Source organism: Henckelia pumila, chromosome 2 (assembly GCF_033568475.1).
Source record: "Henckelia pumila isolate YLH828 chromosome 2, ASM3356847v2, whole genome shotgun sequence".
In the NCBI taxonomy this organism is placed as follows: Eukaryota; Viridiplantae; Streptophyta; class Magnoliopsida; order Lamiales; family Gesneriaceae; genus Henckelia; species Henckelia pumila.
Genome location: NC_133121.1, coordinates 112904492 through 112928016, shown reverse-complemented (window position 1 = coordinate 112928016; position 23525 = coordinate 112904492). Strand labels below are relative to the sequence as shown.

The following is a 23525-nucleotide window of genomic DNA, read 5'->3' as shown; positions in this document are numbered from 1 at the left end:
AAATCTATAATTATAATGTTCACTAAATAAATAAATAAATAAAATTCATTAATATTGAAAATTTGAAAAACTTGTCTTGGCTCAAAAAGCGCCACCAAAATGAAACCAGAAGAGCTCCTCCGCCACCCTCTCTCCGCCCACACCACAAAGCTGACCTTAGGCTGCCCACTACTCGACCGTCTTCTCCACGGTGGCATTCCCTGCAACTCCATCACCGAAATTGTCGCCGAGAGCGGCACCGGCAAAACCCAACTCTGCCTCCAGCTGCTGCTCGCTGCTCAGCTTGTCATCTCTAGCGGTGGCCTCTCCGCCTCATCCCTCTACCTCCACTCAGAATTCCCCTTTCCCATCCGCCGCCTACACCAATTATCATTGCATTTTCGACCCCATGTCGCTCACGACCCCTTGGAACGAATTTTCATCCAACCCCTTCAATCAGCCGACCACCTGCTCGACCTTTTGACTCGCTTAGAGTTTCTCATACCGAGATTGAATATCAAGCTCATTGTTGTTGATTCCATCGCTGCTTTGTTCCGTGGGGAGTTCGATAACACCCCAGTTGAGTTGAAGCGACGATCAAACTTATTCTTTAAGATATCTTCGAAATTGAAATGGTATGCCTGGAAATTTGGGGTGGCTGTTGTGGTGACCAACCAAGTGGTGGATGTGATGGAGTCCGCGGATAACGTGAGGATTGGGAATTTGAGCATTTTGTACTCGTCGGGGAGAAAGGTTTGCCCTGCGTTGGGATTGTCGTGGGCCAATTGCGTGAACACAAGGTTATTCTTGTGGAGGGAATACCAAAGGGTCGGCGAGGAAGGCGGGAGTTTTGATGATGATGCTAAGACGAGGAGGTTTGCTGCGGTAGTTTTCGCTCCCCATTTGCCGGAATCGTCTTCTGAGTTTGTAATTAGAAGAGAAGGGGTTTTTGGGGTGGATAAGTGACTGTTTCTTTCTGCATTTTAGGGACGCAAAATGGTTCAATTCGACATGATATGTTGAAATCAGAACGATGGTTTTGAGAATGGGTACATAGATGCTGGGGAGATGAACGATCGATACCATATGAGATAGAGATAGACTGCAAAACATGTCCATGTCTCCCGTGGAAGCACCATTTCGCTCCGGAATGGAAGGGCGTGGAATTTACAATGATCTATGTATAGAAGCCCGCGCTGTTCCGAGGACATGTAGCAATTGAATTGTATGAAGACATAGGTTTGGCCAGCTACTACCATGCTAGCAAACGAGATGATATACATATATATTATGGTAACGCTAAATTCCAGTGTCTGCTTCACTTTAGTGTTATTTATTTCACTCTATTCAGTTAAGATTTTTGCGTATGATGCCAATATGCCTAGTGCTTTCTCTGCTCGAATTCTCCAACCGCACGATACAACATGATTTTTGACGAGTTCAAGGATGTACTCCAAATCAAGTTGACAGAAAGTAGTTGAATACTGTTTATGTAATTAAGAATTACTAACATTGCAAGTATGCACTGTACAAGAGTGAGAAAAAAAAATCATAGAACCAAGCCAAATTATTTGTACGGCCCTTGAGAGTAAAAAATAATCTAAAACCAAGCGTGTGCAAGTGAAAATTTGAAGGGGAAAGAAGAGCTGGGACACAAAAACTTTTCAACATATGAATACATAAGCTTCTTAACAATAAAACAAAACCAAAAAATAAGCAAACCAATGACGTAAATGTGTTTATTTATCTCTTTTATTATAGGTATACATAAATTTGGTAGGCTTGCGATGAACTCCAAGAAAGCATATTTGAGTCAATCTCCATTGGAATCAAAATGGAATATGAACATATCGACATGCCAATACTTCTGCAACCACTCCAAAATACTTGTTCCGAATTCATGCTTACGATCAAATTTCATGCGTACAGATTGAAGACATGTTCCTTTTCCCCCCCCCCCCCCCCCAAATAATGATACATGTCGTTCATCCATACGCAAGAACATAAGATTAAACATTACTTAGACCAAGAGGTTTAAACTGATATCAAAAGTTGCTACAAACGCCAACACTTTCTGCATCAGTCAATAGCGATGATGAGAAAACCCACAGATACGTACATAAGGAAGACGGGATAGAGTGCAAGAGCTTTTCTCCGTGGATTGACAGCAGTACTCATGAATGGATATGCAGCCCATGAGCTCCATGCCAATGTCACAGCAACCACCACCACTTTAACTATCACATTGTCTTTTAACATACAGATTAAAGCACCAACATCCAATGGGAATAGACAGTATCCTAGAAGGCTCAGGCTCTGGAAGAAGATAATATGTCCACCCTAAAATAACACGCAAACACATATAAAACAATGTGAACAAACTAGCTTCTGACATTGTGGTCGTATAAAAAAAAATCAAGTACAGGGAGAGAGAGCAAGAGAGAGTTACCAGCAGCAGCACATTCAAGGTTAGAATAACAGCACCAGCTGCAAGAAGTGCAAATGCAACAGCAAAGACCTCGGACTGGACAAATAATTGGAAAAAGCAGTTAAGGGAAAACCAAGTCATAAGCAGAAATGTCTGCATAGAAAGCAATTTTAGAAGCAAATGAACCATACACAAACAGTGCATATTTAAATAGGTATTGTTCCCTTCTAACTGAAACAAAAAGATTGATGCAAATGGTTTCCATGTCTGAAACAGATTCAAGATCTTCAAGGCGACATGAATATTTCGAATATGAAATTCCCGTTCTCAGAAAGACTAAAATCTAGCAGTCCTGAAAGCCAAAAAATCATTGCGCCAGAAGTGAAATGAAATTCAACGATTGTTGAAAGCAGTTGAATCAAAACTCCTGTTTATATGTCAATGTCACAGATTGTTGTGTAAAACCTATTGTGTAGCAAAATAATACCTTGAGGGCCCGTTTGGTAGGCTTGATAACACCAGGATTGATTTGCAAGCTCATGTTTGTCTCAATTTTCGAGCTTAGATAAACATATGGATTGATAAAAATATACTGTAGTAGTTGGACAATGGATCTAACACTTCTGTCATGGATTAATTTTGTCCATATGGATTACACACCATCATTTAACATATTACCCCTTCAATATATTAATATAATAATAAATAATAAAATCACAGCTTATTCATGAAGGGTGGATGAGAGAATCGAGGGAAGTAAGGGTATTTTGGTCATGACATAAAATATATATTAATCAATCCCACTAATATATCACACATCAAACATACTATTAACTATCAAATACAAATATAATCTTCCTTTATCAACCACTTATCAATCAATTTATTAATCATTTAGTTATCTCATCTTCCTACCAAACGGAGCCTGAGAGATTTTATTCTTAAACGATTCTACGACTACTCTCGATAGGTGGGGATCAAGTTTCAATGATCAAAGAACTGAAATAGTGAAAAAGTGTCGAAGAATATTGTCACCTTTGAACAAGTTACAATGACACGAGTCTGTTGTTTTAGGTGCACAAGCACAATAATTTCGTATTGAGTTGTTCTGACAAAGAGACTCCCTGATTTCACATTAGCAAATGATATCTATTTTCCTAGACAAGAGTGACACTGATGCACTGGAACATATCTATTCAGATATCATATTAATTCTAATGAAATGAAATCCAATGGCTCGGTGTGGGGGTACTTTCTCATCCCAACATTTGAGTCTTCGATAGCTGAAATTAAGGTGAATTGGAGTTCAAAAAGAAACGAGTCATCTGATAAAAACTCACACTTGGAATTATCCACAAGATCAGCATCGGTCACGCGTCCAACCATATTCAGGTCAGACTAAACTATCCAATTAAATTGGTGTACTTGGCATACTTGCAGAGTAAGAAACCTTTTGAATTATACCAGGTTACACTTCGCATCAGGAGCCAGAATTAAGCTTCCTTTGATTTTTTTTCTTCTACACCACATTTGTTTGCTCATCAAGACAAAAGGGCATGGTAAAGCATAAATTAGAACAGAATCTCACTACTTGCCAGTTTGGAACAAAATGAGTGAGACAAGGATATATAAGGAGATAAGTGGTTCGTCATGTTGAATCCCATTGATTATGTGCCCATGTGAAGAAGATAGATCAAACTGTATCCGAAATGGGAGCTGGGACAGACTGGATTCATGTTATTTATGCTTCTACATCCAAGCGAATGTTTGAGAACCTTGGCATCAACATAAATAATCATACAAGGCAAGCTGTACAGTTATTCATGATTAGGCAGTCATAGCACAAGTTTACTATGTCCGTGTCTCAACCATCTCCAACAATCTTATACACTTGAAACAAAGTCCATACAAAATTATGGAAGAGTTCTTGACCTAATAAATATAATACTAAAATCTTCTGGTTTTAGCTTTGATGTTCATTTCTTCTGCGGGATACTTTAACATAGTAAGTTAGCAGCATAAAACTATTAGCACATTTCACAGGTTTTTAGTACCATTAAGCCCGAAGAATTCATGATAAATCTATTTTTTTTCCCTAAATTTTTCCTTCAGCAGCTGTAGAAAACATATGCCAGTTCGTATTTGCTTACAATTCATAGGAGCAAATCGCATGGCAAAACCCAAAACTATAAAAATTTGAATCAATTCGAACACATACTCAATCAATCCAAATCATTAGGCATTGTCACACAGTGGTGCCAGTCACCAAAATGTACAAACATTTACATAATTCGGATAGCCAATAAAATCATAAGTGCAATAATCATATGCAAACAAGAAAAAAAATCAGCTAGATGCATTTGGAGAAACTTGATGAGAATAAATTGCATCTGAATTACCTTCTTAACGGAAGCAGACCAAGAAAGCGCGAGTCCAAGAAAAACAATGAAGAAAAAAGGGCCCCAGAGATCCCAATCTCTCAACGCCTTTCCGGGCTCCTCCCTGAATGGGTTGGGAAATACCACAAGCTTCAAATTGCTGACGATCCTCGACAAATCCCGCTTAACGGTATCCCAAACGGGCTCAGTTAAAGTGTTGGCTGGGGATCCAAACCCTGTGGGCGCAATGGAGGAGGATCCAGCCGTGGAGCGCGGAGGAAGAGGGGGTTTCCCAGCGGAGATTGAAGGGGTGGGTTTGGGGATGGAGGGAGGTGGTAGATTCGAGGGGATGAAAGTGGTAGGAGGCGGGGGAGGAGGCGCAGAAGAAATCGGAATGGAGGCGCGTGGAGGGGAAGGGGGTCGAGCAGGAAGTACGGTGGAGGGATAGGAGTTGATGAGGTTCTCGATCTCGTCTATGTCGGATTGGGAGCTGGTGTTCAACGGGATCGTGTCACTGTGAGACATCGTGCGTGTCTCCGGTAATGATTTTCGTGGTCGGTGACCGAGAATCGGAGATCAAGGCGGAGGAGAGTGGCCGTTCCGCGGTGGCGCGTTGAGCTGCTACGATTGGGCAGTGATGAAGCTGAGGGCTGCTTCGTTCGCTCTAGAATAATAATTCCGGGAGTTTATCAAAAGCGTGTTGTTTAAGGGTCAAAAAAATTGTTTAAAATTTGTAATAGTCGCGGGCTGACACCACCGCGGCCCATAGGCCCAAAGCCCAATGGTAAGAATGTAAAAATATTAAAACTGAAACAACAACAATAAATAATAATATATATTTTAAAATGCTTGATAGATAAATGATAAATTACACGCCAAACAATAGTAGTCAAAGACGATGCACATTTTGTTCATACAAATATAAAGGGGAAAAAAACAGTGGGTGGACTCCACCTTAAGCAAAAAAATTCCATAAATAATTATTTTTGCATTTTATGGAGAAAATAAATAATTTATTATTATTTTTAAATGACAAAGGACATCATGCATTATTAATTCCTTCAACGGGACCTAACCTAAAGTTCTAAACGACCAATTAAACAACTTATAATTATTAAATTAAATTATAAACTTATCAAGTCGCGTTTGAATTTTGATTGGTCGTTTCACTGTCATCCATCCATTTTATATTCACAGCAACGATCATAAAAGTTTAAAGTAGAAGCAGAATTATTTCATTCAGTCATTGTATTCCTTTTTTCTCACATAAATATATATTAAAAAATCAATTCGAAAACCAAACAAATTTTTTGTTAATATCGTTTTCGCTAGCTTACCCCATCTTATTGCTGTCAATCAAGTGGAAGTAAGTCATCCACTAATATTTTTTAAAAGCTGAAGCAGGCGATCGAGCTGGATCTACAATGGCGGGGAAGTCGATGATCGATCGGCTGAAGAAAGCGGTGAAGAAGATCAAGGTTTTGCTGGATTACAACGCTAGTCGATGGAAGATCGCATCCTTGTTGGGGAAGTCGTCGGGGAAGAGATCAAGGCTGAATTTCAACGTGAGGCCTGGGTTGAAGGAATATGCGGAAGATTCGGATTCGATCGGCGGCGGCGGCGATCATCTCCCCGGATCGAGTCGGCAGCTCCATCGGACTCAGAGTCATCCCGTGGAAGTTGACATAGATAAAAGGGCGGATGCATTTATCGAAAAATTCCGTAACCAGCTCAAGTACGAGAGGCAGATTTCTTTGCAGTTGAGATATTACAGAGGTAACAGTTTTGATTCCGTCACATCCCCATGATTATTATTATTTTTTTGTTATCGACTTATAGTTCATATAAGTTTGTTACGAATATGTATGTATGTATGTATGTATTTCTCGGCTGCGATTGTGTTTTTCGAGTGTTTGGGACTAGTTTCCTGGATAGATAGATGGAATAGATTGAAAGAATGAAGTCATAAAAACAATTTTTTTTTGTTTTCCATGTTTTAGGCGGTGTTTGAAATACGTTTTAGAAAACATTTTTCGTGGATATATACTTAATTATCTCAATTATCTGGTACTAGTGTTTGTGTATACGGAATGTAATTACAGAATTATTTTGAGATTGTAATGACTATTTTGAAAATAAATAATAAACCTAAACGGATAGTCTTTAGTTAGGTCAAGGTTTGAAGTTTCCGAATTAGGTGGTTTTGGAAAAAGTAACGAATTTTCCATCGATAGAATATATATAAGAAAGGTGGGGGAAGAAACGTACATGGGCTAGTTTGTATTAGCAATTTACTCTTTAATATTTCCAAAAAATAATGCGGGTAAAATACAACGTCTACTTATAAAAAGACCAAACACAATTTATCTAGCTATGGTGTTCACCACATTATTATATAGTAAAAATATGTTGGTAGATTATGACATAAGAAAATTTTCATATTATTCTCAAGATAATATCTCAAAAATATGTGTAAAGTTGAATATATATCATTATATGTGACATCTATTGCAAAAAAAAAAAGGTGGACTCGATATGTATTTTTAAATATTTAGATTTAGATATACTACTAAACAATGTCCATAAGAATATTATACATTGAGGCTGTGTTTGGTATATGGGATTAGCCAAGGATTGCAAAATTATCCCATGTTTGTCTCGTTTTTTAGGCTTTAGCGCATAACAACCGGCCCGTGATAAAGCGACTGTAGACTTGGGAAATTGAGGGAAAAGAATCTCGAGTTGCAGAAGGTATTGTGAATCACGAAGTGCACAGTTCCAAAGATTATGGGCCACTTTTACGCTTGTGCCCTTTAATAATATTTGTTTAATTAACACATGGGGGCATTTTGGTCATTACAATAAAAATTTAAAAGTTATCCCATCATTTTAATATAATACCAAACACCATATAAATTTATCATCATTAAAACTTATCATTCACTTTATCCTAACTAATAGATATAACTTATTAATCTCATCACACATACCAAGCGCACCATGAGGATCCATAAACTTGGGTTTTAAACTATAGACGTGCTTTAAAAATAACGCGAACCGGACTGGACTATATGTTTCCTATCCTTTCAGAAAACTCAACGGCCCATTTTATTTTTGTCCCCACATAATGTTAGAAGACGGCCTAAATTTTATGTAAAAATAAAAAGAACGCCTAAATTTATATATATTATGCTCGTTACATCTGGAAAAAAAAATTAATTTTTGTATTGAAAAAATAACTTGGGAAGAGAAACAAGCGAGGAAAAAAGAGAGAAACGATTGCAAGTGTTGCTGTTAGTTTGAATAAATCATATATGATCTTAGTGATTAATTTGATCGGGTATTTTAATCTCAGCAGTTATTTCCAGAAATTTTATATTTTATGAAGAAAAAAAAAAGTTTTAGTAAAATATTGAAATTCTAACAAATTGTATTGCTATTGGAATCAGGTCAAAAATTTAAAATTAATCTGCAGGTAATTACGTTATTGAATGGGACAGGGTATTTGGAAAAATTCGACCCTACACTAGCTAGGATCATGATTCATGAACCATGTTTAAGTATGCATGTGGGACGTTCATAATAGATCACACCTAAAAATTTAGGGCGAAACCTTAATTGTGATGCCGAAATGATGCTAATATATCACCACTTCCACGAAAAAAATTTAATTGTACGGACGAATTGAACTGAACGTTATATGATTAATCCCGAAATTAAATTTGACTATATAGAATACTAAAATCACAAAAAAAACCACATAACACCAACAAAAATTATAAATTTTCCTAACAAAAATTCCAGGTCTCTCACGGTACTTTGGTTAGATGGCAATTTTAAACAGCAAGCAGCACATTAATTAATGGATAATTTAAAGGTGCTCGGTTAAATCAGCCTAAAAAGCTGGGACCATTTTTTTTTTTTTTTTTCTTTTGAGTTAAAAATCTGGGACCATTTTAAGATCAATAAATGTATCCATACTTCATTCATACATTTACGCCAATCAATCTTCCAATCCCCACACTTCCTTTTTCGAGCAACTTTTCTTAATATTATTAAACTATTATTAGAACAAAATTTTGTACAATGAACCAAGCCAACAATTATTTCGCATCTTAATTTATAAAAATAATTAATGAACCTAATTGCCAAAAATGTCAACTTCCCACTCTTGCATATTTCATATAAACCGAGACCATGCGTGCACCATATAACAATCATATATATTAATTCCATCCGTTGTTATTTTACCAAAATATATGATGCATGCACGTGAGGCCGGCAATGCATATGTATCACAAATATTATCAATAATTAAGCATGCATTATTATTGAAATTAATGAATTATTGCAAAAGATAATTAACTTGGGATGAATTAAATTTCCTAACCATGTAACATGTAAATTAATTGAACGTGATTCTTAAATGAAAATAAATGCCTTACATGAACTTCCCCCAAACCAGACAGAGCCACAAATTATTTTATTTCGTGACGATGATAATGACAGTAAGAACATGGGTGGACATAAAGGGAACCTTGGCAACTCGGGTGTTTGGAGCTATTGCAAGATTCTTGATGAAGGAAAGTGACTTGAAATTATTGTACATATATGTACTAATAAATAACACATCTCTTAAATAAATTAAATTTCGGACAAATCAATCATTTTGGTATATATAATTTGTCACAAGCATACAATGTCTGAAATGTTATAGTTGCCCCTTATTTTATTTATTACAACTCCGTTTAAAATAATTATATATGTATATATATCCACCACATGACAGCATATAGTACGTTATAAGATTGAATGACTTGATTGAATTAATTTCCTATCGTCGTGGGCTGGGTTTGAGGCGAAGGAATTGTTTAGGAGAATAGAGTCGGAAGAGATTAAAGGCAGACATGGAAGATATGATGGCCATTAAAACAGTGGCCACATACCCACAAGCCAAAGCGCCGCCGATTTGGAAGCAGAACCTGGTGAATTTGTCGCACACCTTCATCCACGCGAAGCTCTTCTCCCCCGTCACCCCCAGCATCGAACCCTGCATCGCCGAAGATGTGGCCGCGAACACCATGTACACCACACCCTGCACCCACGCAAATCAATTCAACACTATATCTATATATATATATATATATATATATATATATATTTACTTTCTCGGGCTTGATCATGGTAGCTTTTCGAAAAGTTTCTAGAAAACACTCCGTTTTTATTCAACAAATTTTGTTGACAAAAAGTTAGAAAAATACTTCTAATTAAGCTCTTTCACGCTATCTAGGTTTATATAACCCCTTAGCTGGCTTGGTTCAAATTAATTTTAATATTAACTATCAACGTACAGCTTCTATCAATTGAAGTACTCTAAACTTTATTATTTATTTAAACAAATTTCGAAATTCCCTCTCAGTTGATCATGTGTGCGGGTGGATATTAAATAAAAGACTAGCTAGCTAAGCTAGGTTTTATTAATTAGATAACACTAATAATTTATAATATATGTCCAGTTCATGTGTTGTTACAACTGTTTCTTGTTCACGTTAATTTATAGCCACAATATATATTGATTTGATAGACCAATCTCGTGTGCATGCCACCAGTCGGTCGGTAAACTATATTATCCGTAATTTAATTTCCCACTAATTTTTTTCGGCCAAACCAAAAATATATGGTCACATTAAATGAGTCACATATAATACAACTTACGTATCATGCCTAAATATCCAAATCATACATCTTCTATAAATTAAATAAAATATCGTCATATATATATAAAAAAATTTATATATATATATATATATATATATATATATATATATATATATATATGGTAGGGTTGGAAGGAAACCAGCATGTGTATGCTCTAATAATATAAATTAACTTTTAATTATTTTACTTATTTCGGAATTTTCGAATAATTAATTAAAGTTGGTATATATAACTCTACCTTTATTTAACACAACGAGTATCAATTTCTCTCTGGAATTTCGTACTATGTTGATATATAATATACTAGATCGGTCGACTTTTTTCTGTTCATTTTCCATTTGCAGCATTTGTTTATCACTTTATTGGAATTTTTGACGCAAAACCAGAGCATGATTGGTTGCATGAGAGAGGGATTTCTTCATCATTTAATTCAATAATTTTCCATAGAAGATCTTGAATTTTATGGGCATGAATAAGAATAACGTACTAAGAATATTTACAACCTATCCCGCTCTTGCATTTAATCAGTTAATTGCTTGCAAATGTTGGAAGTATGATATATATAATTAATCATATAAATAATTCCTTGATTAAATAGTGATAAAAATTAACAAAAAAAAAAAAGAAAAGAAAAAAAGAAAGATAGAAACCAAATGTCAAATCCTAAGGCCGATTCACGAAATTAATTAATTACCTGGTCTAAGATGTAAAAACCCCAAGCCAAATACAAGTAAGAAGTCCTGCTCAAATCTTTTTTGAAATAACCTCTGAACAACAATTGCATCAAATTGTATGCAGCAGCTGCCGTATCAATCCAGACCAATACACTAAACAGAAAAAACAAAAAACAAAAAAACAAAAAGATCGAAGAAGAATCATGAATATATATATATATATATATATATATATATATATATATACATGGAGATTGAATGAATACTATTTAATTTATACTTACTACAAGGAATTCAAGTCTCTGAAAGTTGCTTTCTTGGTTATTACACCGAAGAGAACCTTGGTCTGATGACCAAATCCCACAAGACATGAAGTCAGAACCAATAAAACTGTCGCACAAATTCTGAATAGTATTTCTTTCCTGCTCATAGTAATATTCATAATGCCCATGAATTATGCGGGCAATATAATTATAATATATATTTATACAAAATTAAGGAATCGAAGATATATATATATATATAAATATATATAAATTATAATTAATTCTATGAATGCAAAGGGATTATATTTGTGTTCGTATATATAGACAAGAAAACTAATAAGGGAGGGGGTTTGGGAAGGGCCATATTCATTATTTATTGCGATAGTTACTTGGATGATAATATATACTTCGAACACCATTATTATATACTAACGACAATCTGGTATTTTACCGCAACTGTGTGTGAATACAGGCCCACGGTCTCCCACATTTATTACTGGCAAATTATTCCACCCAATCGGTGGAGTTCTAATGATAGATTTATGTTACATGATTTATTACGTGAACGATATATCATTAATGACGCTTATATTTAAAAAAAATAATGCTAGAGGTACAACCAATATATCGTACAACGATATTTACAATAATTATGTACAACGATATTTACAATAATTATGTTGTGATATTTTGCTATTATCTCGTGAGATTTTAATATGATATCGTGAGATTTTGCTTTCAATGTATCGTGATATTTGATAAATTAAAATTTTGTATTGAATTTTTTGTGGTGTAAATATTATTGTACAAATTTGGTTGTACATATAGCATTGCTCATTTAAAAATATGATCCATTGGATGCATGATTTGAATATTAACTTTAGTGTAGGATCTTATTAACCCACGCAATCTCAGTCAATGCACAAAATTATTATTATTATTATTTTTGTAAAATATATGAAAGTTAAGTAATTCTTTAACATTATTTAAGTAGTGTTTGCAATTATTTTTAGATGTTACAAATATTACCTTAGTTCATATTACCTTAGTCTATGCAAAGATAATGAATTTCTCTCTCCCTTGAGAAAGAGTAGGTCTCATATGAGATATCGGGGAGATTAGTCAATTTTGTATGTATTACGAAATTGATTTGTAAGTCCATCTCGCGAAAGTTTTATTTGAAAAAAAATGTTGAGATGTCTTTTAATAGTGACAAATTTTTGGTAGGTTTGGTATGACCTTATTTTTAATTGCAAAATCACCATTTCTTATTTTAATAAATATCATTTCATACCTTAATTTTCACAAATATTACTTTGATAATTTTAAGAAATTAAATTTTTAACCTTAAAAATATTATAATTATAATTTTATCCATATTTACTTGATAGACAAAATGTTTTTAAAAAAAATATGTATAAACACGCAACACAGTCACGTGCTAGTAATTAGTATCTAAAAAATCTTTCACAATATATATTTCTCAAACAAAAGAAATTAGGTGTATTAGTGAAGAGCTCGGCAGTAAAAGGGCTAAATTGAAAATTGCTTTAAAGTTTATGAATTCGAGTAAAGGAATCGAAGGGGCAAATTCGTCCTCCAAGAAGACGTCGGCTTCCAGCTCCCAGTGTTGCCCTAGTCTGTCTTCAATTCTCTCACGCCAACGAATTTACAGGTCTGAGAAAAGAAGGTAAATAATGAGTCGGAGTTTGGGAATTCCGGTGAAGTTGCTGCACGAGGCGTCAGGCCACATTGTGACGGTGGAGCTTAAGAGCGGGGAGCTTTATCGAGGTGGCATGGTCGAGTGCGAGGATAATTGGAATTGCCAGCTTGAAAACATCACTTACACTGCCAAGGTTCGTTTTTGCTGAATTCGCGATTTTGTAATTAGAATTCATAGCTTTTTCTATATCTCTCTGTTTTGTTTTTAAAAAAAAAAAGAAATTTAGTTGCGATATGTTCGTTGCTGTATTCGTTGTTGCATTTTTTATTGCGATTCTGATGTTAAACTCCTAGAAAGATGTAAATTTGATTAATTTAGTTAGTTCTTATGCGAGTGTTTCTGCTATATTTGTAAAAAAAAAAGCCCTAACAGTGCACTGAACCTGAATGCTCAATGAGGCGCAGACCTTGCTTCTTGATAGGAGCAATGGCTCTTTGATGATGCGTATGTCTTAACTATGAACCCCAAAAATTGTTGGGCGTTATGGTAGTGTTCTTGTGTAAAGGGCATGAATGCCTTTGTCTTAGCTTAATGGAAAATGTCTCCTTAGCTTTTGAAAGGTGGAAAAATAGACACTGAATAACTTTGGGGATTTCCTGTCATGGTGGCTCCCAGATATGTCTTCTCTTTAAAAAATAAAAATAAAAATTATGATGGTGTTTAATATCATTTAGAAAGAAGAAATTTCAGGTTAATTTAACGATTTCATTTTATTCATTTTTATGGATGTATGTATTGTCATTATATAATGGCATGGATAAATATTTTAAAGTCTGGATCATTAAGACTGGGTCTTGCTTCCTCGGCGACCTCATTTGGTTTATAATCGGTTGATTTAGAAGTGCATATTGTCTTTTTACCTGCAAATACTTGTTGTAAAATTTGGCTTCCTGAAATCTGCCTCACCCTGTATGATAATATATTGAGAATTCATTTTTGTCAAAAATGAAGGATAGTCTCTGTTTGGACAATAAAAGTAATATAAAACCAATTTGCACATTAGGTGTACCACTTGAAAACTCTTGAAGGTTTCAATATCTCATGTCTCGACTCTCTTCACTTGTAATCTGAATTGCTGATTTGATCCCTATGTTGCAGGATGGGAAGGTCTCACAACTTGAGCATGTTTTCATTCGAGGCAGCAAAGTCAGGTTTGTCTATTCTTTTTTCGAAGTCATATGATTGCATTGTAATGTTTCTAACTCTCATTTTTACCAGGTTCATGGTAATTCCAGATATGCTTAAGAACGCTCCAATGTTTAAACGTTTGGAAGCAAGGATCAAGGTATCATTCTGTTGCTGTAATGTTCATTCTTCTTATTAGTCTCCGGCTTACCAATTTTCTGATCGATATAATTTCCTCCACTGAAGGGCAAAGGTTCGGCACTTGGAGTTGGACGTGGACGAGCTGTTGCCATGCGAGCTAGGGTAAGTGTTGATTCCTTCTACTTTTGAAACTTTGTGTCATATGAGTATAGATATTCATTTTTTATCAAAAGTTTTAATAGCCCATTGATATCCTTGCTTATGCACCAATGTCACATAGAGTGGTTTCTCTACTTCAATCTGTCATCTGTTACCAATCTCATGACAAATGCCTTGAATTTCAATTTTCACCGATGGAACCAAAAAGAAAGTCCTTGGCTCTTCAGTCTCAGTGAAAAAGCGAATGCCACTTTAATCCGCACTATAATGTATTAGATTGTTCTGATTCTCAAATACTCGTTGTCAGGCTCAAGCTGCTGGTCGTGGCGGCCCAGCACCTGGTAGAGGCGCCGTACCACCTGTGCGGAGGTGAATCAACTCCACTCGTCAGTGATAGATACCTGAATCTTATTTCTTCTCTCCAGTTTGTGAGGAGATCTTTGATGTAGAACGAGAACTTGCTTCCTTCTTTAGCTTGAGATTTTGTGAAAGTAACTGTTAGAATGCTACAACCAAAACTCCGGATGGAATTTTTAAGCAACACACTGGCATTTTTGCTTGTGCATTTATCTGTGTGTGATCCATTATCAAATTAATCTCTTTGGTCTAAACTTAGATGGATCCATGGACAATACATCATGTTTGGTTTAACGACTTCTAACAGGGAATGCAACATCTTCAAACACTCGGACCGGATTCCATGTTTCATCAATCTTAGGAAATGCAAGGGGCTTACATTATGTTTTTATATATTCTAAATTTATCAAATTTTTTATGAGTTATTTGCACCAATCACCCCTGTGAAATATTGAAAATGCATATTTCTCCCTGTGAAATTTTAATAGGCATCTTCAACCTTGACCTTTTAAAAAATTAGCACACTCGCCCCTTCAGATGAGTGATTGTTGCGCACGCGTTCCTCATGAGACTGGACAAAGATTTTGATATTTTTTTTGCACCAATAGCCCTGTGAAATATTAAAAATGCATATTGACCCCTATGAAAATAATTTTTAAATCTATTCAATCTATAATACACAATTTTTAATAAAATCCAATTATAAATATTTAGAAAATATTTTTTGTTATATTAATTTTTATTTTTTATTTTAATTGTATTATCATTAATTAATTATTTTCTAAAAACATATTATTATTTTATCCTGTTATCATTATTTTATTAAATTCATTTCGTATTTCCAACTTTTTTATTAAACATGCATTTATAAACAAGTATTTAAATAATTTCAAGTACTAAAATATTGAATTAAACTGATAAGTTTAAACATATTATTTTTCGATTTAGGACTATATATTATTGAACCAAAATTTAATTTTTCGAGAATATGCATTGCACAATTTGTAATAAATAATAAAAAAATAACATGCTTATATAATTCAAAATCAAAAAACTAACATTCATGAACTTATAATTTGGTTCAATATTTTGGTATTTTTAGATATTTAACTCTTTATTTATGAATCATGTTTAATGGAGATGTTGAAAACACGAAGTAATTTTATAAAATAATGATAACGAGATAAAATAATATTTTTTTTTAAAATAAATTACTTATAAATTTAAAATTAAAAATGTTTGGTACTTATCATTCACTTGTCATTTTGATTTAATATTTTGGTATTTTTAGGTATTTAAATCTCGTTTATGAATGCATTTTTAATGGGAAAGTTGGAAAAAAAAAGAAAGTTTAATAAAATATGATAATAAGATAAAATAATAATATTTTTAGAAAACAATTATATAATCATAATAAATTAAAAATTAAAAATAAAATTAATAAAACAAAAAATGTTTGATAAATATTTTATAATTAGATTTTAATAAAAATTGTGTATTATAGGTTGAATAGATTTAAAAATTATTTTTCATAGGGGTCGCAACAATCACTCATCTGAAGGGGCGAGTGTGCTAATTTTTTAAAAGATCGGGGTTGAAGATGCCTATTAAAATTTCACAGGGGAGAATTGTGCATTTTCAATATTTCACAGGGGTGATTGGTGCAAATAACTCAATTTTTTATTTAAAAAGATTTAATGTACTAGGAATCAAATTACAAAAAAATGTCATTTACTCCATCGATCTAAATTCAATACAATATGTATTGAAATTAGAAGAAATTTCAATGCATGCAACGATCATTTGTAAACAACACTCCAAAAAATTCCTAAATTAAAACCTAGTTCTAATTGGAAGGTGTTATAATACTTGTCAATGACTTGAAATTTTCAGTGGAGCTTCCGTTTTCAGCAACAGCCATATAAGCACGTTCTTTAAGTCTTTCTATATTCTCCCTCATTTTCTTCCCTTCATCCTTCCACAGAACAAGATCCAAAGCCTCCACCGCGCCGGATTTCGAGAAAACGCCCTCTACCCCCGCCCCGATCCGCCATACATTCTCCATGAGCCGCCTGTTTATCATTTGATCAGCGAAGAACGGCATGCAAATCATAGGCACGCCTCCCATGATACTTTCCAGGGTCGAGTTCCATCCGCAATGCGTCACGAAAACCCCGACGGAAGGGTGTGACAAAACCTGAGATTGAGGAGCCCATTCCACCACTTTTCCTATCCGACCTGTTCTTTCGAAAAAGCCCTTTAACAACTGGCGTTTGGAATTGTCTCTGAATGACCAGAGATAAGGCACCTGTTTTTCTTCCAGGGCCTCAGCCAGGGCCACCAGCGCAGGTGGCGGAGGCGTCAGAATCGTTCCGAAGCTGACGTAGGCGACAGAGGCAGCAGCCTGGTGGCTCAGCCATGACAGGCAGCCGCTATGATCTTCAGTACTACTACCTGTCGAAGCTTTAGGCAGAGGAAAAGGGCCGATTGTTAGAAGCCTTTTGAGCTTGGATTTGAGATCATTCTCTACAATGGAATCAATTCCATCGAATGAGTTGAGTAGAACAACAGATGCTCGAGCTATCGTATTAGACATGCTGTACAACATACGGGAAAACAACCCATTAAGTTGTAGGATTTCTATTGGTAAATCCGAGGCACGTATAGCTGACATTCCAGGTATAAAATCCAGGGTTTGGTCCAGATTTTGGATTTGGCCTGAAAGATAATAGTTACATGTGTTAGTGAAAATGAGTTCAGAATTCTTGAAGTACCTGTGCATCAAACTATACGATCAAGATAGATAGTTACAATCCAAAAACATAAAATCATCTTCATCGAATGCAAAATGAATGGATTCATTCCATTATATATATTCGAAACAAATTTGTGAGTATTATTAGAAGATTGTCACTTCCTTACCAAGGGATTTCAATCTTGTTTGTTTTGTTAAGAGATCAGCGAACCATGTTGCTCACTCTTTGGTTAGAGCAGTAGGTTCTATGATTGATTCGGAAGGTCGAGTTACTCCTTTCACCTTCCTTTATTTCGAATGTAATTTTGGTTGACTCGGTTTAATGCATTATCTTTTTCGAAAAAAAAAAGTATGAAAAACAACTCACCACTATCGCTTCCCAGTTTCCCATGAATGACATTGGTGTACAAATGCAGAGAAATGGAGGCAGGCCCCGCAGCCCAGTACACGAGCCAAGGGATTCCCTTTTCCTCGGCCATTTCGACCGAAAACCACAAGAAGGCATCAGTCAACAAGCACGTAGCCTTCAACCCAGTCTCTTTCTCCACTTGTTCAAGACGCTTAGAGAAATTCCCCGGCGTTGCTTTGATGAAAAACTCGATAATTTCCATTGGATCACCAGAGAAAACGTTCCCCTCAGGGATTCCATCATCTACGTCGTATATTTTTATGTTGTCCTCAAGGGCACGGTGATGATCAGTGGTGTCCAGTTTTGAGAAAATGTTGTGGTTGGAGGTTTGGGTGTTGAAGTATGAGAAGTGGAGTTGGGGGGAGGCTGCGGCGAGTTGTTTGACGAGGTGGAGGAGAGCCGTGGGGTGGGAGCCGAAGGGGAATGCAAAGGCGGCGAGGTGGCCCTTTTTGGGTGTAGACATCTTCCCATAAGATCAATGGAGTTTAGGATGTTAATTAATGTTCAGGTGTTATGGCATTGCTCCGGATGTGTGACGAGTTTGAGAAGGGAAAAGTCAAAGATCCGAGGACCTAGGCAGTAGAAACGGAACAATATATTATAAGCCTTGGTTTACACCAATTTATCATTTTCCTAGTTATATACAAAACTATCTATGATAAAAATATACATCTACCATTACTCATATATATATATATATATACTAGTAAGGTGCACGTGATAAACCAAGAATTATATATATGATTATGAATTAACATCCAATAAATTTGATGTTGGTCATAGACATTATTTTCAAACTAAACAAAAAGATATAAAATCAATATGAGAAAAATTATAATGTTCATTATAGATTTAAGTTTCAAAATTAAATATAAGGAAAATAAACTCAAACACTAAAGATAAGAAAAATTTACAATTCTAGTTTTATAAGTGAGCATATTTTGACTATTAGTTATGAGGCTTGTAAAAATATGATTTTTTTATCATATAACTTCTAATTTTTTGTCATTTTTTGCCTGAAACATCTAAATAAATAGAATATGATTTATTTGAAATCGGTGGTTTTGTTACATAGCACGTGTGCTGAAATAAATTTTATATTACACATTAAAATTCATCGAAATTAAAAAAAAAATAAAATAAAGCAAAATTATCCTCAAAACATCAAAATAAGAGGGAAAAGTTTGTTGCTTTCCTTTTTTTTTTTTTAGGGAAAATTTCATTCTAGCATATACAATGTAACATCATTTCAACGAAAGTGAACTAAAATAGCTAAAAATCTTAGTATACTAAACTAAAACTGAAATATGAAAATATGAAGGACCAAAATCACAAATTAACAAAATTAATTAACTTTAGGTAAATTTTGGGGAAAAATACTTTTTTAGTCCTTATACTTTCATATCAAAACACTTTTGGTCCCTAAACATTTCAACACAACACTTTTAGTCCTTAAACTTTAAAAATGGTAACAAAATTAGTCATTTCCATTTATTTTATTGTTAAATATATTTGTGAAGACTAATTTATGATATTATTAAATTTTAGGGTCTAAAAATGAATAAAATTAATAATAAAATATTGTGAAAATAAAAAAAACATAAAAATAGTAAATGAAACTATATATTTTTTTTAAAAAATGTTTTATCTTTATTTAAAATTTTAAAAAAAATTAAAAACTAAATTTAAAATTAGAGTTTCAACTTTCAAGATTAATTTGAATACCATATGTATTTTTTATTCGTTTTAATTTATTATTGATGTTTAATATTTACAAACATAATTATATATATTACATATTTATATTTGATATTTTAAGAAAATTAAAATTTATCTAGTTCGTATCTTATTATTAAATAAAAGTGAATACTTAATTAAATTTGATATCAAATCAGTTATTTAGTATCAAAGATATTAAATAAATTTTATTTTAAAAAATTATTAGAAAATACATTAAGAAATGTGCTTATTAAAATATTTATAAGATATTTAATTTTAAAAACATATCGATTATTTTTATGAAAAAATCTGTATTCTAAAGTAGATATTTTATGTTTAATAAAAAAATCGTAATAAATTTTATTTACATATAATAACATCATAAAAAAGAATAAATATGTTACTGAAAGAAAATGTTTGTGTTGTAGATATTACGATCTTTATTTTTCATGTTTTTTTATTTATTTAGGTCTCTATAATTTAAAAATATAATAAATTAGTCCCCAAAAATATATTTAACCATAAAAAAACTATAAGAACTAATTGCGTTACAATTTGTAAAGTTTAAAGACTAAAAGTGTTGCTTTGAAATGTTTAAGGACAAAAAATGTTTTGATTTGAAAGTATAAGGACTAAAACTATACTTTTCCCTAAATTTTTTAATGTGAAACATAAGCTTTATTTTTATCACATTAGAAATATAAGATAACATCGGTGTCAAATAAACATTCTCTAATGTATTTAATGATTTCAAGTAACAAAAAAAAAAACAACTTATAGGATGAAATTCAAACTTTAACAAGTTATATAAAAAAATCAAAACAATCCAACTTACAGGAAAATAACACTTTCCCCTAAAATGTATTATGCTAATATAATAAATATGTAGGATAATAATAATTTTTTTTAAAAAAATGTACTCTCTAGTCTAAAGTTCTTGATCCATTTTAATTATATAACGTAGATAATGCTAAAAATTTTTATTTTAATTTAAACACTTGAAAAATAATGTAATTAAAATTAATGTACATAATAATTTCAAAATTATGTATATAAGTGTTTAATACAAAAATTAAGTGAATCTAAATGACAATTCAAAATGGGTTAATTAATATATTAAAAAAAACTATTGTGATAAAATGAAGTAGATATGCATTAATTGAGAGTAGACAATAATATTCAAAGAATTTATAATTGAAAAAGTTCAATAAAATAAGTGTAATTTCTCCTTGAAAAAAAAAATACTCTGACACGTAATAATTATTTGATGCATGCTGTTGAACTGAACCGATTGATTTCGTTGAAGAATCTTGTTGTTTAGTTAGCTCATCCAGCTCTTCTGTTGAAGATGAAGATAGCTGTCTCACGGCCAATGATGATCAAACATCTACCAATGAAAAAGCATCTAAACAATTTTCTTCAAGTGGACAGGTATATGACTTTAACTCAGATGAATTTATACGAGAAGAATGAGTCAATGCACTACACAAAATGACCAATAAGTACCAAAGATTGTGCTTAACATTTGAGAAAGTCAAAGCAAAGCAAAATGATCTGCCACACACCATGACTGAAAATTTAGTAGATATACTAAATCTTAAGGCATAGATTGTTAAGATCAAAACTGAAAATGCTGAGATACAAGTGGAAAGTTAATAGTTAAAATTAGAAAATCTGAAGCTGACTGAACTGATAAACACTTGGAATAAGTCCTCAGTCATGCTAACTGAGATGAAGGAGTCCCAACAGCCTTCTGGAGACAAAACTGGTCTCGGATTTGGTGACAAGGACTGCAAATCAGTTGAGACAAGTACTCAATCATGTCTGGATCAACAAGAGCACTTCAAAATAAGTGAAAATTTTCAGGTCCAACATGATATATGAAAATTTAGAACCCAAGATTCATGTAAGTTCGACAATATCTCAATCAAATAATCTTTACCATCGTAGATTGGGATATGAAGAACATGAGAGTTCTAAGTCTAGTTGGATCAAGAACAGACCCGCTTGGTCTAGATTTGGTCAAATCAGACAAGGCTATGTGAAGGTACATCTTTGACATCTTATTTAAAAAATAAATCAGTTCAGAAGAGATATTGAAAGCCTAACTTGCAAATTCAGTCTAGCCAGACACCTCAAATGCACACACAATCATATACATGCATATCATACACATCACCCACATATATGTTTATGCACAACCACAGTGGAAACAAATTATTGTGTCGATTACTTTCTGTTGAACACAAATACAAAAAACCAATATCCATTTGATAAGTACTCACTTAGTTGACCTATTTTTGCACAAGTGCATTTCTTGGTCAATTAACAGAGATACGCGATAAAGACCATAGCTCAGTTGCTAACCCTACTGAACTCACCACTGAAGATTCCAGCAGAAGTCTACACCAGTAGAAATAGAGTAGCAATCAACGATAAATCGATCCTGACATACGCATTAGTATTTCTAAAGTTAGTAAATCTTACCGTTTATATCTAATTTGTAACATAGTAAATACATGACATAAAAGATGTCTATACATTTACATAATTCAATAACTAACTACACACAAAATACATGTATAATTATATATATATATATATGTAGTTCTAATATTAATATATATATATATATATATATATATATTAATATTAGAACATGTAGTTAAAAAATCAAAATTACATTTTTTCATCCATGAGAAAACAATAAAAGAAATTCACATAAAAATAAAAATTTTGACAAATAAATTACATTTTTTCATCCATGAGAAAACAATAAAAGAAATTCGCATAAAAATAAAAATTTTGACAAATACGCTAACAACCACAATAGATAGAAATAAAATATAAACAATAACAAATGATTATCAACTAAAATTATCTAATGTAACAAAATTATCTTAGTAATTCAAAATAAAACCACAAAAATTATTCATTAACTTTGATATTTAATTATGTTTTCGTCAAATTATAACTTCTTCTGGATTTTGGGTACCTTTCCTGGTTTTTCATAAAATTACATAGTATGAATAGTTAATTTTATATTGGAACGGATATTTTGTGAATTAATATTCAATTTCAGGTGAGCATTAAATTTCAATTTTTAGTCTGATATCTTTGTTTTTATGGTAATTTTAGTCATTTTTTCGACATGGTACTGAAATGAAACAAATATACTGCTGATGAAGCGTTGTCTTGTAAAATGTTACATTATCACTACCAATGAAATAGGACGAAAGTTGCAAAATATAAAAGTTTTAGGGCTAAAACTGAAATGTGATAACATAAATGACCAAATTTACAAAAATAACATAATTATAGTATAAAAAATGAAGTTTCCTAAAAAAAAGTTAGTGTTTAAAATTTACTGTTAAGAGAAAAATAACGCTCTTCAATTTTGTATGTGAAAATTTTAAGTTAATATAATTACTCAATATAAAAATTAATTAATCGAAAATATATTACAATACAAAAGAAGTTAATAGATTAACACAAATGCTTTGTAATTAGGGATGACATTTTTAGATAAGAGAAAAACATATTTGAAACAATCTTCATCCGAGAAAAAATATCTGTATTTTATGCAAATCATGTTTCTTCGTAATAATATTAATTCTAAATATTAAAATATTTTAAAAAATACAATTTAACAAATTTTAATAATAATATGTTAACCAATAGTAATAGTTATTAT

General features: G+C 32.9%; 6 protein-coding genes across 6 annotated transcripts; 3 read left to right on the top strand and 3 right to left on the bottom strand.

The window, feature by feature from the left end:
- Positions 1-76: 76 nt before the first annotated feature.
- LOC140880793 (DNA repair protein XRCC3 homolog) lies at positions 77-1370 on the top strand. The gene has a single exon (XM_073285560.1). It carries the CDS (start codon positions 100-102, stop codon positions 943-945), a length of 846 nt encoding a protein of 281 aa, XP_073141661.1. The 5' UTR covers positions 77-99; the 3' UTR covers positions 946-1370.
- A 573-nt stretch (positions 1371-1943) lies between these two features.
- LOC140882325 (protein YIP4a-like) lies at positions 1944-6244 on the bottom strand. The gene is made up of 4 exons (XM_073288266.1): positions 6123-6244; positions 4807-5449; positions 2429-2503; positions 1944-2319 (listed from the first exon to the last, which is right to left on the bottom strand). Exons 2-4 carry the CDS (start codon positions 5308-5310, stop codon positions 2059-2061), a joined length of 840 nt encoding a protein of 279 aa, XP_073144367.1. The 5' UTR covers positions 5311-5449; positions 6123-6244; the 3' UTR covers positions 1944-2058.
- On the top strand, positions 6210-6593 carry LOC140878192 (uncharacterized). The gene has a single exon (XM_073281804.1). The coding sequence runs from the start codon at positions 6210-6212 to the stop codon at positions 6591-6593; it is 384 nt and encodes a 127-aa protein (XP_073137905.1).
- A 2827-nt stretch (positions 6594-9420) lies between these two features.
- LOC140884488 (CASP-like protein 2C1) lies at positions 9421-11731 on the bottom strand. Its single transcript, XM_073291261.1, has 3 exons — positions 11462-11731; positions 11198-11330; positions 9421-9880 (listed from the first exon to the last, which is right to left on the bottom strand). Exons 1-3 carry the CDS (start codon positions 11626-11628, stop codon positions 9620-9622), a joined length of 561 nt encoding a protein of 186 aa, XP_073147362.1. The 5' UTR covers positions 11629-11731; the 3' UTR covers positions 9421-9619.
- Positions 11732-12993: 1262 nt separating this feature from the next.
- On the top strand, positions 12994-15211 carry LOC140884081 (small nuclear ribonucleoprotein SmD3b-like). Its single transcript, XM_073290749.1, has 5 exons — positions 12994-13299; positions 14265-14317; positions 14385-14451; positions 14538-14594; positions 14899-15211. Exons 1-5 carry the CDS (start codon positions 13141-13143, stop codon positions 14962-14964), a joined length of 402 nt encoding a protein of 133 aa, XP_073146850.1. The 5' UTR covers positions 12994-13140; the 3' UTR covers positions 14965-15211.
- A 1583-nt stretch (positions 15212-16794) lies between these two features.
- On the bottom strand, positions 16795-18575 carry LOC140878191 (flavonol 3-O-glucosyltransferase F3GT2-like). Its single transcript, XM_073281803.1, has 2 exons — positions 18074-18575; positions 16795-17666 (listed from the first exon to the last, which is right to left on the bottom strand). The coding sequence occupies exons 1-2, from the start codon at positions 18573-18575 to the stop codon at positions 16795-16797; spliced, it is 1374 nt and encodes a 457-aa protein (XP_073137904.1).
- Positions 18576-23525: the final 4950 nt, after the last annotated feature.

What these genes read in the sequence shown, in the direction of transcription:
- LOC140880793 (XM_073285560.1), top strand. Translation starts at nt 100, where the DNA reads ATGAAACCAGAAGAGCTCCTCCGCCACCCTCTCTCCGCCCACACCACA.
- LOC140882325 (XM_073288266.1), bottom strand. Translation starts at nt 5,310, where the DNA reads ATGTCTCACAGTGACACGATCCCGTTGAACACCAGCTCCCAATCCGAC. An exon ending in GGTCTGCTTCCGTTAAGAAG is followed by an intron (nt 2,504 to 4,806) that starts GTAATTCAGATG and finishes TTATTTGTCCAG; the next exon opens with TCCGAGGTCTTTGCTGTTGC. An exon ending in CCTTGAATGTGCTGCTGCTG is followed by an intron (nt 2,320 to 2,428) that starts GTAACTCTCTCT and finishes GTGTTATTTTAG; the next exon opens with GGTGGACATATTATCTTCTT.
- LOC140878192 (XM_073281804.1), top strand. Translation starts at nt 6,210, where the DNA reads ATGGCGGGGAAGTCGATGATCGATCGGCTGAAGAAAGCGGTGAAGAAG.
- LOC140884488 (XM_073291261.1), bottom strand. Translation starts at nt 11,628, where the DNA reads ATGGGCATTATGAATATTACTATGAGCAGGAAAGAAATACTATTCAGA. An exon ending in AGAGACTTGAATTCCTTGTA is followed by an intron (nt 11,331 to 11,461) that starts GTAAGTATAAAT and finishes TTTTCTGTTTAG; the next exon opens with TGTATTGGTCTGGATTGATA. An exon ending in GTTTTTACATCTTAGACCAG is followed by an intron (nt 9,881 to 11,197) that starts GTAATTAATTAA and finishes GCGTGGGTGCAG; the next exon opens with GGTGTGGTGTACATGGTGTT.
- LOC140884081 (XM_073290749.1), top strand. Translation starts at nt 13,141, where the DNA reads ATGAGTCGGAGTTTGGGAATTCCGGTGAAGTTGCTGCACGAGGCGTCA. An exon ending in ATTCGAGGCAGCAAAGTCAG is followed by an intron (nt 14,318 to 14,384) that starts GTTTGTCTATTC and finishes CATTTTTACCAG; the next exon opens with GTTCATGGTAATTCCAGATA. An exon ending in GTTTGGAAGCAAGGATCAAG is followed by an intron (nt 14,452 to 14,537) that starts GTATCATTCTGT and finishes CCTCCACTGAAG; the next exon opens with GGCAAAGGTTCGGCACTTGG.
- LOC140878191 (XM_073281803.1), bottom strand. Translation starts at nt 18,575, where the DNA reads ATGTCTACACCCAAAAAGGGCCACCTCGCCGCCTTTGCATTCCCCTTC. An exon ending in TGGGAAACTGGGAAGCGATA is followed by an intron (nt 17,667 to 18,073) that starts GTGGTGAGTTGT and finishes ATTATCTTTCAG; the next exon opens with GCCAAATCCAAAATCTGGAC.